The 15564-nt window shown below is 33.7% G+C and overlaps 1 protein-coding gene across 1 annotated transcript in view; it reads right to left on the reverse strand.

The window, feature by feature from the left end:
* Smp_138880 (putative ataxin 2-binding protein (hexaribonucleotide binding protein 1)) overlaps positions 1–15125 on the reverse strand; it is a gene marked incomplete at its 5' end in the record, with an annotated part of 30454 nt that extends 15329 nt beyond the window's left edge. Inside the window, 5 exons of the mRNA XM_018798053.1 lie at positions 7053–7145; positions 8015–8068; positions 10651–10992; positions 11714–11841; positions 15080–15125. Coding sequence (XP_018653033.1) covers positions 7053–7145; positions 8015–8068; positions 10651–10992; positions 11714–11841; positions 15080–15125 — 663 coding nt within the window. The remainder of the gene's footprint in view (positions 1–7052; positions 7146–8014; positions 8069–10650; positions 10993–11713; positions 11842–15079) is intronic.
* Between the last annotated feature and the right edge of the window lie 439 nt (positions 15126–15564).

Here is a 15564-nt window from a genome sequence, read left to right on the forward strand (position 1 = left end):
TAATTTGAAATAGAAAATAAATCACTTTCGATTATTATGTTTCGAAGCTCAGACTATACACTAGAGATTAAATTAGCGAGTAGCGTATGTTTAAGGTATCTTCCTATCATGAAAATCTTAGTTTTACTGATGGTCGAACTTTGATGTCTGGTATCAGTTAGTCAGCTAAAACGTAGGACCAGGCACATTTATGCATCGGTCCAAGTTGCCATACCTCGTTAGCACAACAAGATGAACACCGGATTCATAGAAATAGCTAATTTAGTGGTGGTAGTGTATAAGAGATAGGTTGTATATAAGGATATAGTATAGGAAGAAAGTTATGAAGCAATTTTAATCTCAAGGTTTAAGGGAAGACAAAGAGTGTATACACCTGCGCAATTATGATCGATTATGAGCCATGTCACCTAGAGTCTCCAACCATTGGTTACGATAGTCACGTGGACCCCAACCAAGTAGTCTGCATCTGCCAACATGGCTCAGACTAGTAAAGATAACTCTTTAAGCTATATCAATTGAATCTTAAGAAATCAGTATAATACAGAAGATAATGAGGAAAGTCACAAGTTTCTTTATATCTATATTTCATAGAATGCATCAAATAAGTATACTAAAAATCATGACTCAAAACAGATTATAAGTCTCAACTGTCATACCTACATTACACAACTCTTTGATACATTTGAAACTAACCGACTGTTTATTATTAAACGGTGAAAAGATATACCAATAATTATCCAGTCATAACGTATGTCATCAGGACAAAGCAAAAGAATAAATTAACCAAAATAAGCATACGCCACTCAATAAGAAAATGAGATTGTGAAGAAATAGAGCAAAGAGAGTGAGTATAACCAAAAATAATCAATGAATAAAAATAAGTGAACGAGAGTACTATGTAATTAAAGAGATGGTTCAGCTAAGAAGAATACAACCATGAAGAATTCTACCTAGTCAGAGTTCTTCTCATCCCTTTTTTTAAAAAAATAACAGAAAATTGTAGCAGTATCGATATTGGCTTCCATCCTGGGTTTAGTCTGACATTTCAAGTCACTGAGTTTCCGCACTTCTCAAACCACGACCAAAAAGCGGTAAAGGGAAAATAAATCTCATTCTTGTACAGCTTTTTTATACCTCATCACTATATCATAAAATAACCACCCATACACTTTCTCTAACAAGTACTAGACAAATAAAGTACACTGTGGAAATCATAACACATGTCCAAACCACCAAAGTCGGAGGTTCAAGATAATTAATTCAATTGTCGTTACCGTACCCAAACAAACCTCTACATTTTCAACATGGCGTTGCCACTGAATACTAGCAACCCTTTGAAGACAACGGAGACTCGAACACAGATTCGCCCAACATACTCAACAAATGATCGATTAACCACATATCGAACATTTTTGGCTATTGAAAGATGAAATAAAAGTTTCCCTACTTCATATTATACGTCAAGCAGCTGTATGGTCAGAATAATTCTACTGAATAGTTTACGTTGTTGTAAGATCAATTAACGTAGATCATTCAGTTATTTTCCTACTGTGGCTTTACATCGGTCACAAAGTATGTACAAATGGTTGTGTTTTGCACAAACAGATAACCGCTCATTGAAATAGAAGATATTACGGGAAAGTAATCATCAACTGTTGTCGGTTTGGAGCGATTAACTATTAATAAGTATCATAATAACTTCAACTGATAGAATGAATAATTTGCAACCGCATCTTTTCAGCTAGAAAATAATTGTTACTACCTGTCTGCCAAAAGAGAAGTAACAGGTGGGTAGGATTCAAACAAGAAAAACTATGATTGAAATTTCGCAGAACAGTGCATACCAAATTAATATACATTATAGGCAGGTTTGCATACAACACATGCGCTCCTAATAAAAATTCGCTATTTTGAAAGCAGATAATAAATCAAAGACGAAGTATGAATGTAGTATTTGAGAACAAAGAAACTAGTTGAGGAATTTCTAAGTTGGCATGCTCACACGAATATGATAACTTGACATTAGTTTTATCCTAAAATCTGAAGCGGTCAACTACGACAAATCAACTTACCCACCATGATTTCATACGTAAAACAAAACTCTTCATCGATTAAAACTGCCGAAACATCAAGTTGCTCAAACACATACAATAGAAATAAAACCAGGTAACTGAACAAAAGATTACTTATATTTGCGACATAAGAATGATTAAGTATGGGCATATATGAATATTATCAAGCCAGACACATTAAGTGCACTCAAATAGAATGTGCTTACAGGATACACATACGCATACAAAAAAAGAACTGTGGAGACACACGAACAGAATATTCTTTCATTTATTGATGACAATGAAGGAATGAACAGGCTGAGTAGTTGTAGTATTTGTTTTAGACTGACGATTAGTGAGCAAGCGAACAAGCAAAATATGTTACTAATCAGTAATGTAGTGAGTGAAACAGAAAGATTAGAGTATATTAAATGTGTCAATATCAGTGTATGTGGAAGGGATTAAGGTAAGGCGGATAAACAATGCGAAACACACAATGCCTATGCAGCATTTCATGCAGACAACCGAAACAAATAGGAAAACACACCAAAAAACAGAAACTATATTTAAACTATGTGGAAATAAAAAAGAACCTCCCAAACTATGCTCAGTTATCAAGTAGACATGCGAGAAGAATGGAACAGACACGTTATATTTCGTATACTTAACATAACTTTTACTTTGAATCAGTATGTGGATGATTCATACTAGGAAGCGGCTGAAGAAACTAACTTTCAAACAAGATTTAAGTCAGGTTTCCATAGAACGAGCAAATTACTATCAAGTGATTATAGATGATGTCATTATGTAATACATAAGTTGTTGAACTCCTGACAAAAGATCGATTTTTTTCCATTTATAGGTTTCATTGTCTTCTATTTCAAGGAAAGAATAGCATTGGAACTATTAAAGCAATATATGAAATTGTAGCGCATGCGATCCAAAAGAGTGGAAAGAGAACAATTTCAACAGTTTAATGAGAACATCATTTTATAATTTTATCAGAATTATTGTGTTAAACAAATTATTACCTAAACTAACACATAAAATAAGTCATTCAGAAATGCAGTTGTCAGTCATACATATCGACACAAACATGCAAAATCTCAAAGGACATATAAATCACCTTCAGGCCTAAAGTGCACAGCAAAGTACATTTTTGTGATATGACTGTGTTATTATGTTAACATGCCAGATATCATAATAACATGATTGTAATTAGGCATGTGTCCCTGAAAAAACCATGAAAAAGATAAACCATTTGGAATGGATAATGTGAACATTTTATTAAATATAGAAAATGACAATATTAACATAATTATTACGACTGATAACTTGAATTTACGGAGAAAATAATGATGCCAACGATTTTCGTCCTAGAGATTGCTTCATTATGAAATGGTAAATATCAAGTCATTCATGATCGAAAAGGATAAATGTATGATTGAGACTTAATAGAAAATGAGGAATTGATATGCGTACTTCTGACATTGACTAACACAAAATCTTAACTCCTAAATAACAAATGTAGAAATTTCCGAGACATATTGATCCTTAACAACTGATAGACTAGTTTAGGCATATACAGGGTCATCCCAATTATAATTTCAAGGAAATCCTTATGAGATCTGTATGGTCTAACTATATTACTTATGAGTAACTAGGATTTAATTGCACAATTGCTTTTTGGTATTTTATTGGTTGACCATGAATTAAATACGAATGTATAAAGGAACAAGTTAACCTCAAATTCTACACCTACAAAACCAAATTAATAACTCTAAAAAAATGCTCAAATTTAATGGCAAGCGTACCGGTTGAAATCAGAGCATATGAACTCAGAAATGTTTGTCAAATAAAACAAAATTGTTAATTAGGGAGGATTTGTACAGATTGTACAGTTTTCTTCAATAGTGATCAAGCTAATATCAGTTTGTGATTTAAACTATGAAAATTGTTAATGTTGATATGATTAATAGGTTATTATCCTAATGTTTGAATACGTTTGTACACGAATTGAAATTGTGAAACTAATAATCAGAATAAATATAGATAAAAATAGAGTGAGAAAAATAGCCATGTGTAAGGATAGCTCATTGGCAAACTCAAGGAAGCCTCAAAAAACCCAGAAAGAGTCGAAGACACTCCATCCAATCACCGCTTGAGGAACATTCTAGAATGTCAACGTGTAACTTCCCTATTAGATGGATAGGAATCCCCTATGTGCCCATTGGCTGTCCGAAATGATGATTTACTTTCAGCCAGAAACTGTAAATACATGAGATTTTTTGTACTATATTTGACACTGTGTTGGGAATAACATTCCTACTTACTAGTCTTCTTTCTTGCGACGTTGCGGGTTCGATCGTTCAAGTAGTTTAGTAGTACGCAGCATAGCAAGAATCTAAAGCTCTAGATATAACACCATGTAGTTACAAGTCAGATCAGATGTTTGGTCCAAGATTTTGTACAGTATAAAATATTATGAACTAAAAAAGAAATATCATAGATTCATGCTATAATTTTAAAAAATATATTTGCCTTAAACTTGACTATGTTTTTGAATCATTAATTTAAATTAGTAACCGTAGGGCTTAAGTATAATTTATTGGAAAGAATATTTTTCGTCCATAACTCTGTTTTAATATACTCGGGGTTTTTATACAGTATATAGGGTAAACAATTTTTCATCGGTTAGCGTGCATTTTTTATTCCCCCCCCCATAATGAATTGATCGTTTTCGCCCTTATCAGTACTGAATATTGAGCACTATTCCTAGTTTCATCACTTTGAATGGAAGTTTGCTACCCAAATTAATTACTATACATTGTCGAACTATACATATATATGCATCAGTTTCGAAAAGCTGAGATAGTCTTCTGAATGTAATTGACCTTGGCAAATACAACTATCCTCGTATAGTACTAATGTGTGAATAAATTGGATTAAGGAACTTCAACATATGTGATCAAGTCTAAATCGAAATTTAGCTTGAACTTGGAAAAAGTCAATTGAACACTGATGAGATACTATTTTAATCTAACATAACATTCGTATTGTAGTGATAGGGAGAAAATTTAGTTTTGAAATAACCCCATTAGAAAACTGGGATGGTTATGTAATTAACTAGATTTATGAGTACAAATTACTTAATTGTTGAGACTCAAAGTTACATTATGTTACAATTATTAATTGATAGAATGAGATTAATGGGGAAAAGTTGAAATTTTACCTTGCCAAGAATACAGTATACGAGAAATCATATGAAATCATGTTTATAAGATGTAATAAATACCATGTGTATTCTACATTTACAGTTTAAGCTTACTTAACAAACAAGATTTAAATTCTCAGTAAAGGAGCTTCGAAAAATACAGATAGATAAATTTCAAAGGTATGCAGTTTGTGAAGTTGAATAGACTTCAGAAATATTTCTTAGAATCTAGCAGATGACCAAAGTTGACGATATGCCAAAAGCCGTATTAAACATCCTACTTATCTAGATGAATGTATCACTGAATGACGTCTTTAAAAGTTTGTTGATGAAACTAGATGACATCAAGTTTTGGAAACTATGTCTTATACGGTTAATTTCCACACACTTCAACAAGAAGCATAAAGTAGGCTGTAGAAAGGTTTTATGGGTACCCAAACTAAGACAGGGGACAAGATCAAGAGGTAAATAAAACAATGAACAAGTAAACAATGAACCTTATATTTCCTGTTTATGGTCCACCCAGTTTTACCAATTTTATTTCTGATGATATTCTCATGTTTGTACACGAACAGAATTATCAGGCTCTAATTTTCTCTTTACCAATTAACAAACAAATAACTTCATAAATCTCGATTCTCCCATCATTTATATATTTAGGTGGACATAATCATAAGTTGGTGTCGCTGAAACCAGTATGTGGAATGAGGATGTCTCTATGATAATCCGTACATCAGAAAAAAACAGTCACAAGAAGCTTCCTGTTTCTTTCTTATCAGTCTTTTAAGTGTCCAGAATGTTAACGTCTCAGAGGTATTTGACGAACACTTCCATTTATGCAGCTTGATAAAAACTTGAAGAAATCACCAGTAGGGCATTTTTTACATCCTGAAACACCACTTAATTAATATTTATTCTAATGCATTAATCGAACTTCATTGAAGTTTAAACATTTAGCATAGGAGGAAAATGAAAGAGAATAAGTGAAGAGGAACTTTATCTTAAAAACAGGGTACGTAAATGTATTTTAAATGATTGGGTTAGTAGAGGATGGAGGTGTTTTTATTTACAGCAAACTACAATAAAAAGCTCATGATTCTTCTGATAGAAATACTGTTGGATATTCATGTTAAGATGTAATAATAATCAAAGAGTTACGAAATTTAGCAGCATATTCTGAAACTAATCAGTCCTTACTTCTCACCCAATTCACAATGACTGACTACAAATATACTACCTGATGTCTGCTTAACATATTTGCCCCTAAACAGACTAATATAACTTGCATTCAAATAGATCTTTAAATTTACAACTGAAAATAACAACATTTAATATACATGTTAAGATTTTACCTATCTTATATGTCCACACATACACTGGTCTTTTTCATAGTAGGGTGATACGCCACTAAGGCAAAGATCTCGCCAAATAATGTTCACAAATTACTGACAATGTTTTCGAACTACTTCTAAGTAGTATATGTTTAAAACGTATCATTATCCTCAGAAAACAACCAATGGGTGTGTGTCAGTGGTTAACATAGAACCTCCCAAAGAACAAACTACAACCACTAATCATAACTCTACCTTACGTTAGAGTTTTCAAGTCCCGATTAGTCAAGAAGCATGACTGCACTGATGAAAGCCCACCGAGGCCAACTTGAATTTATAAAGTCACAAATACTTCCCCAGTTCACTGGGCGTCAATTTTACTTTATAAAAAAGAAATGAGCCAAAAAACAACGATAAGGAGTATGAAACATGTTGCTACCAGTAAAAATTCTTTACCTCTATTTTCCGACCCATTACGACATGACCATTAAGATTTTCGCGTGCTTTCTCTGCATCAGCTGCATTCATGAATGTAACAAACCCAAAACCCTTAAAGCAAAAAGGTATTGAAATATTAAATATATCACATACGAAACCTCAAAATCATAAATATTATCGTCAGGATGAAGTTATTTTGTGAAGATTATTTTCATTTGCGAAAACCAGACAAAACAGTTTTCCTGTTCTCCCTGGTTTGAATAAAAGCTGAGAAGGGATGAATGAGTGATGAATACCATCTGCAAGTATCGTTATCAAAATCTGGGTGACTCAATTAAGGTTCTTTCTTAGCATCTCACTTTAGACCTGAACGATGAACTCATCTATTTTGATGACACTATTTCTTATCTCCATGGTTTATCCATGAATGCTTTTATATCTTTGCTAAACAGATCAAGGATAAACCTCAAGAAAGAATATTTCCACAGGTGTATAACACACTGCCCTGTCAAGCTAGAAAATGATTGGATGATACTAGTAATTGAAGTATCACCGTCGAGACGCACATTTGAATCACCTTTCTCATTGACTTTGCAGTTGGGTATTATTCTCCTTATTAACCGGCAGATCAAGTATGTCTCAATATGTTTACTGAATGCTAAATGGCATAAGTGCTAAGTTTCTGAAAGAAACGATTCAGAATCCTATGTGGTATTCTGGTGATCCAAACTTAGAAATTTGAACCCTGTACGACTACTTCAAGGTTAACCAATTTCACCAGAAAATCAGCTATCTGAGATCACCGCATTCATTGACTTGGGCAAATTCCTGATATGCAATCTATCCATGAGAATGTCAACCAGTTATTAAATTTTAGAATACCGCTACCTTTTTGCAAGATATATATATATATATATATAATGAATGGGCTGAGCACAAAGATGTTAGAAACCAAATTACCATAGAAAGGCTGCGCTTACCTTAGAACCTCTCTCATTAAAAATTATTTCAACATCCAATATCGGACCGAAAGGCTGTAATAAGAAAAAAGGTTTATTAACATTATGTCTTATGACAATGTAGAATTGGTTTCGGTGAATATTTCATTCGTGTACTAGACACAAATGATAATAAACACTGTAATTACTTGATTTAACATTAATTATATACTGGAATGTCCTAAATAGAATGAGTTAACAAACAACGGAATATGACCTTCAGTATAACAACCCATTTCATACAACATACAACTTTATCTTGTGAAGTATGTATCTCAAGACTGAATTAAAAGTGAACAAAAAACATTTAAATTTTGTAACATAACACTTTCTGTCTCAAAATTTTTATCTTGGTTACTAGTAAGTTGGGTCTCAGCAACTTGGGCCCATCACTATCTAAGATAGCTTCCGCCCACAATCGAAAGTTGTAACTCTCACAAATTAGCGCAGAAATCTATACTCGGTTTCCAAGATGTTTTGTGTTCTGAATACTGAACTGGCCTACAAACTATTTACAATGAAGTAAACATAACGATTCACATGATATCACCGCCACCATCATCAAAATCTCTTGTCATGGTTCAGAACAAAGTAAAAATAAAACCAGTGGTGTCCGTTAGTGTTTAACGGGGTAAGTTTAAACAAAGCTGAACCTTCGGAAATATTCCACATGACTGAAGTCACTGCTTATACTTTTGTCGTATAATTATGAAGTGCTCGAATTACAGTACCTTTGTATTCCCTCTATGTTAGGGATGCTGGATCCCCAGAACTCACTTGATAAATGTCTTATTCTTGTAATTTTATTTTGGAAATTTGGATTCCTTGTTTTCGAGCCAAAAGCTCCGACTTTCACATCGTATTTTCAACTTGGGAAGACCTTAAACGTCATTGGTTCGTTGTCCCTTTTGATATGCTATTTTGTAAGGTTTCCCGAAGACATTTCTACACTATATATATATATATATATATATATGCTTGAGTAGTGCTTGTTGTTGTTTGTGCTCCTGGCTGCTTGAGGAATACATTTCCCCTCTTCTTAACCGGGACTTCTCTTTAGTTAGCGGGGCTGGGATGCATCGGAATAGTTAGCTTATTTGGTCGTTGTGTTGCTGAGCCTTCGTCCTGCCCACGGATTTAGGTGAACTCGTAATCTCTTCAAATATATCACCACCCTGCACGATTTTTGTGATGTTATGTATTGTACCCGCTTAAGTTATCGTTAATTTACTACGAACATATGATCAGTTCTAAACTTATGAAGTAGTTGTACCGATATTGTATTTTCGTAATTATGTTGGTGTGTAGTCAAGATTTTACTTCGTAATAAAGTATAAATGAATCATAAGTTTTAACTGTATAGTTGGAATTTATCTACTTGTTGTGTTGCGTACTGCTGGGGCAGCCTAACGAGCGTGAGAGAACTAAAGTCTGGACTAATAGTCGTATTGCTCTCGGCTTTTATCCCACTAGTATCGAATCATTAGTCAATGAAAGGTCGTTGGTAATATACGAACAGTCTATATGAAACAATCAATACTCGAATTATATCATACTACGGTTATCCTGTAATTACAAGTCAATAACATGGGCATCAATATAACTCAAGCATGTTTTTCCCGTTATATTATAAGGATATCAAAGGATAGCTATTAAGATACCAATAAATGCGTTGTCCGGAGACAGTGTATTCAGTCCAAACCAACTGCAATCTTCGGTTAAAACATGGTCGTCGGAAACAAATTTCACATTATAAGTATTTCATTGGTTGTACCTCCAAATAATAAAGTGTATTCAATACATTTTTGTGTTAATTGTTTGAATCTTCCCATTGTACTGGGTTCGAGTCCCGGAGTGAACATCAACTCTGAGGTGCAAATACATCCAGCTGACGAGTCCCAAATAGGACGAGATGCACATCCTGGATTCCACTGCTAGCCGCTATCCATCTCTACTTATAATGTATTCAACACAGTAATCTAGAAGACACCACAAATTTTAACATTCAAGAGTGGATGAGTTGTTTCATTATACTAAAAGAGAATGGATGGAGACGGTTTATGTGATTGATCAGGGCATTCCTTGAACATCCGATTAATATCAGATAGGATTAAGGACGCAGCAGAAAAGTCAGTTTTTATATCACCAGGCCAGACTAAACTATAAAAACGACTACTGTTAATTTGAGTCGTTTAAAGGACCTTAAGCCTGTCTAGTGAGGTCACTAGAAGAACAACTAAAAACTAACGGTGATACAGATCAGAATCGAACTCAGTGATACAGATGCAACAAAACTTCATTTTGTCCCAAATATTCCATTAGTCAACCTCAATTTATCCCATTATTAAGTAGCCAACATATCTATCTGTTTCTTTTAATTACATTTTATTTCATAACCATTTTTTGATTATTGTTGAGTTCCCTGATCCGAATCGAAATTAAATAAGCACAGAAACTTATAACCCCAAATGATCGAAGTGCAATTATGATTAAACTCCACTTTTTAAACAAGTTATTATCTTCCTAATACCATACATTATTAGGCATAAATCAGTATCTCGCAATTTCCCCCAAGTTTCTATAGTGAGACAAAATAACATGTTAGTCTGATTACTTACACCCAATAAAGATCGTAAATCAGCTTCTCGAAACCGAAAAGGAATATTAGAAACATGAAGTCTACGTGTACTAGTTCTAGGTATAGTATTCACTGATGTCTTTTCTGACGTTTGTTGTTGCTGCCTTAGTTGCTGCACAGAAACACTGGGAGAAGATCCATAATTTTTATGTGAGTTTGTACCAACTGGTTTGATATTATTAGTTGAACTGACTGTGTTAGATACTACATCTTTGGATGTTGCATTCAAGAGTGAAGAGGTGGATGTGACAGTCGATCCAGACACAGTATTCTGAATTGTTTCAGGCAATTTTATATCACTATTCTGTTGAACACTAGACACCTATAAACAATAAAAGAAAAAATTAAACAGTTTCAACAAACAATAGAAACCTGATTATCTTAAAATGATTCCGATTAGTGAGAGATTTGAAGTCAGTAATAAGCTTTTTTTATATTTATTTAAACACATAAATATTGGTACAGGAAAGCACCAGATATATATATGCGCCGTACAAATCTCATTTGATTTGTGTGAGGGCTGTGATACTGCCCAGATGCCCGAACTGAAGCAGGCGGTTTTCTTAGGGGGCCACACCTAGAGTTCTTGACCCAAAGGTCCAATCCACAAAGCAGTGGAGCATCGTGAGGAGTTGCAGTCCTATGGAAGTCGGTGACCAACGATTGATTTATACGCCATTTGTTCTCTCAGGATACTGGAACCCATGTGCACCATTGGTACGTATTTTCATACTAACTACCAAACAATTGATTTTAGTTCGATGGACTTCAAGTGAAATTTGAATCCCTAATTGTTCAATGTTGCAATCAAAATTAGTATCCGTGAGATAAATGAAATATGAATAAATTACAGAGAAATTAATTCAACACTACAAAATCAACTGTTTCTTGATATCAACCAATATTAGTTCTTAATCATAAGTACTAAATTGAAACTATAATCAGAATATGGACTACATTTTTAGTATGGAAGTCATAAATAACCACCAGAAAGAAGTTTAAATATTCATTTAAAAGACTGTAGCACCTGGAAGTGAACTTACCTCAGGTCCTAGAACTATTACCTTCCGGGCATATTCTGGACCACTATTATCTTCAGAAGACCCAGCTTGGCAAGCGGTTCTCTTCAAATTCGAAGATGGATTAGGAATACAGTTAGCATCATTTTCAGCTTGGTAATCAAAAAAGAAATTAATAAGTGATACATCGGACAACCAATACAAATAAATTCAAAAATATAGTGCTTATTAACTCAGCTAACATATTAATAACCTTAAATTAAGGAACTTCCATACCTTGTCTTAATTCTAATCTAGGCTGAGGTGTGTTATAAGGTGACCACGGTTGATCATCATAAAATCTAGAACTGGAAAATCTACAAATCAAATCACCAATAGCAGTACATGTCACTTTTAACGAACAAATAGATATTAAAAATATCGAAATAATTTGGAAAGATTTTTCCACTTATAAAGGTGAGTAGCTGAGGCTCAAGCAAAATTAACATGACCAAACATGGCATGCTATTGAAATAACCAGGTCTATTTTTTTTATTTTGATTCTGAGTGAACTAAATATACTGCCTACTTTGCTATACTATTTAAACGCGTTAACTTAGTTCGCTTATTGATTTAATCTGAAGTGACTTACGCTGTCACGAAATATCGGATATTCTAACTTCTAATCATTAGGATATCATGAATATATCGTTATTTGATTATTAACATTCAACCCAATCAATTTATTTGAAATTATCAAGTCTAACCTTGGTAATAATACTTAAGATTTGGCTCTACACAATTCATAAGTGAAGCTTCTAGCATGTTTAAAACTCATTTCTGACGTTTTAAGTCAAGAATGTCATTGTAACCGCGATATTGTATAAACATGATAAAGATTATTTAGATGGACGCCAGCTATTCTATATACTTCAGCACTGTCGACGTTACGAGCATACTCAACGCATATATTGAGGAGTGGGTATGCATAAATGTGAAGTCACTGCGTACTAAAGATACGAGGGTACATAAGCCTACTCAATATTTCTTTATTAAAGAGCATATAGCAACTTGAAAAGTCATTTATGATAGTGTGGATATTTAGATGAAAGGAGTGATCAGTTATTGATTGATCGATTTTCAGTCTCCTATTAAGAATATTTAGGCATCTGAAACTATATTATGGTTATCAATCGATGAAAAATTTACAAGATTTTTCACATGAAAATTCCAAAATACTTGTATACCAATACCACCACCTTAATATATAAAAATGACCTATTTTAATCAAAATTAAAGTAACATTTCATTGTAATAATGAACTTTAAAATCCACTTTTTTTTGATAAAAAAAACAGCTAATAATCCACATGATTTAATCAATTAATTGGTAGACACAACAGGATTTTAAGTAATACGAAAATTTTTCAAATGACTTATGTTTTATTGAAATCTTGAACTGATCAACGCTAAGCCATCAATGAAAACCTGGAGGCCTTGGAAGGCCGTCCCGTCCTAATATGAGACACCTCAGCAGTGACCATCTACGATCCCGCAGATGGGAATCGAACCCAGCTCCTTTGGTCTCATGAGCGAACGCTTAACCTCTAGACCACTGAGCCAGCATCTAACGGTGTCAATATCTAATTTCAATCAACCCACAATATTGTGCGACTATTTCTATCACAACTGGACACGATGTGGTTGCATGTACCACCACATTAGAAAGCATGCGTATCATAGGTTGTTATGTTGAGAACAAGTACTTTATGGTTTTTAAAAATCCTCCATTAATAATGATTTGCGATATAAATCAGTAGTAGGTAAGCACCATAATTTATGTAAGAGTGATCATAATGCTATGTTTGCTAACGACACGAGTATGGTATAGCAAATACACGATTAAATAAATGCGAAGTTGTGATTAACATTTGACTCGACTAATCGATGACAGAACCAAAGTCTGTTCTATACAACGATATTTGATTAGGTCAGTGGTGTTAGTCAATCTCACGATGGAAGGTATAAACCTATAATAACTTACTAACGGAGTCACATTTTAGATTGATATCATGAATAAATCAATGTTAAACTACCATTGGAAACCTGGAGTCACTGGACGGCCGTTATGTCCTAGCATAGAACTCGTCAGCATTGAGCACCCACAGTCCGGCGTGCAAACGCTTAACCTATAGACATCTGAGTCGCCGTCCAACGATGTTAATGTCTAACTTCAACTAGTCCAGACATATTTGTGTTAGTAAAGCTTGAATTTGCGGTTGTTAAAATATAAAATCATTGCACCACAAATTCGAAAGAGACCATAGAAACTCCTCTACAATCAATTTTATTTGCATTTGATTTTCTCGGGCCCTTTTATTAACTTGTTTAACAGACAGTGTTACTCGGACAGTAACGCTTCGTCTATTTCTTTGTATTACTATGATCACTATCTTGTCTGTATAAACGTGTATGTTTGATCACATGTGACAGCCTACGTACATATTCTTCACTCTACCTTAAATGTTAATCATTTAGATATCGCTCGATGAATCATTCTCCTCATATATATATATATATATATATATATATATATAATATATATATATATATAATGTTGGAATTTTATTGCTTTCTCTTTGCCTTGCCTTGCTCCGCCTTGATTCGATTCGACCATAAAGTCGTCTCTGCATTCGCTCACTCGCACACATTAGCCTCTCTGCTCTGATTCGCTCGATGTGCTTGCAACTTTGTTATCTGTGCTACTCACTAATAAACTGTAGTTTCCGCTTTTTATTGCCTTCTGAATCCTTACACTGTTGGGATTTATACGATAACAAGGAATTTTCTCGAAACTAAGCCACTGGAAAAACCAGAAAAATCTTACAGTGATGTTTGATTTTAACGCTTTTTCTGTAATTAATGGACAGTAATAATCTATGATAAATGCACTATCTGTTGAGCTAACCTCTTATTCAGTGATATACAACAAACAAGCAAAAACTACAAATTTTTATCCCAATAGGTTATCAAAACTAGAAAAAATCATTTCTTGAACCACCCCGACAGTGGAGCAGAAAGCTTTACTATTTTAATCCGTTTACATTTTCCTAATTTTAGATTTTTATTCATAAAGAAATGACTGATTGACGTGTGTGATCATTGTGCCTAAAGCCCATCCTTAAAATCAGCATTATAGGGGTAAAGATGGGCGACTGAATGACATTTCATTAAATAGCCATGAAAAAAACTAGTATATCGTATGAAATTGTTAGAGGTAGTACATAGGATACCAGCCTAGTTACCCTACATAGTCGAAACATCAAAGAGTGCTGAAACAATTAACCTAGGAAAATTACTATAATATTTATAGCACCAAAACATTATACAAATCAATTTCATTTATACTCACCTGGGAAATCAGATTGTATAGTAATAGTATCGTCTACTTTTTTCATGACCAGTGATCTTTGTTGTCTTCTTAGTTGAGTAGAAAAACCGATGTAAACGTTTTGAACAGATTATATAAGTATATCTATTACTTAAGTCTTCGTAACAAAGGAACTACTCTCCCAAGTCAAAGATGAAATGATAATATTGTTTAAGTTCATACAAAACATTGTTAGAAGTATCCTCGAGAAAGATGGAGGAAATATTGATTATGAGATCCATAAATAATTTCGATTGTTTAGGCATTTGTGAGTCTGACCGAAATCTGAAAATACATAGCTAATAATCCAACCGAGGAAATCAACCAATGAACGACGAAAAACAATGAAGTATCAGTGATGTTGGCAGAAAGGTTCAGATAAATATTTATCCCATGAACGTTTTAGAAACTTATATGATGCTAGGCATGTGATGAAGGGGGTGTTTAGGGAAAACACATGAACACCT

This window comes from Schistosoma mansoni, chromosome 6, assembly GCF_000237925.1.
Source record: "Schistosoma mansoni strain Puerto Rico chromosome 6, complete genome".
Taxonomy (NCBI): Eukaryota; Metazoa; Platyhelminthes; class Trematoda; order Strigeidida; family Schistosomatidae; genus Schistosoma; species Schistosoma mansoni.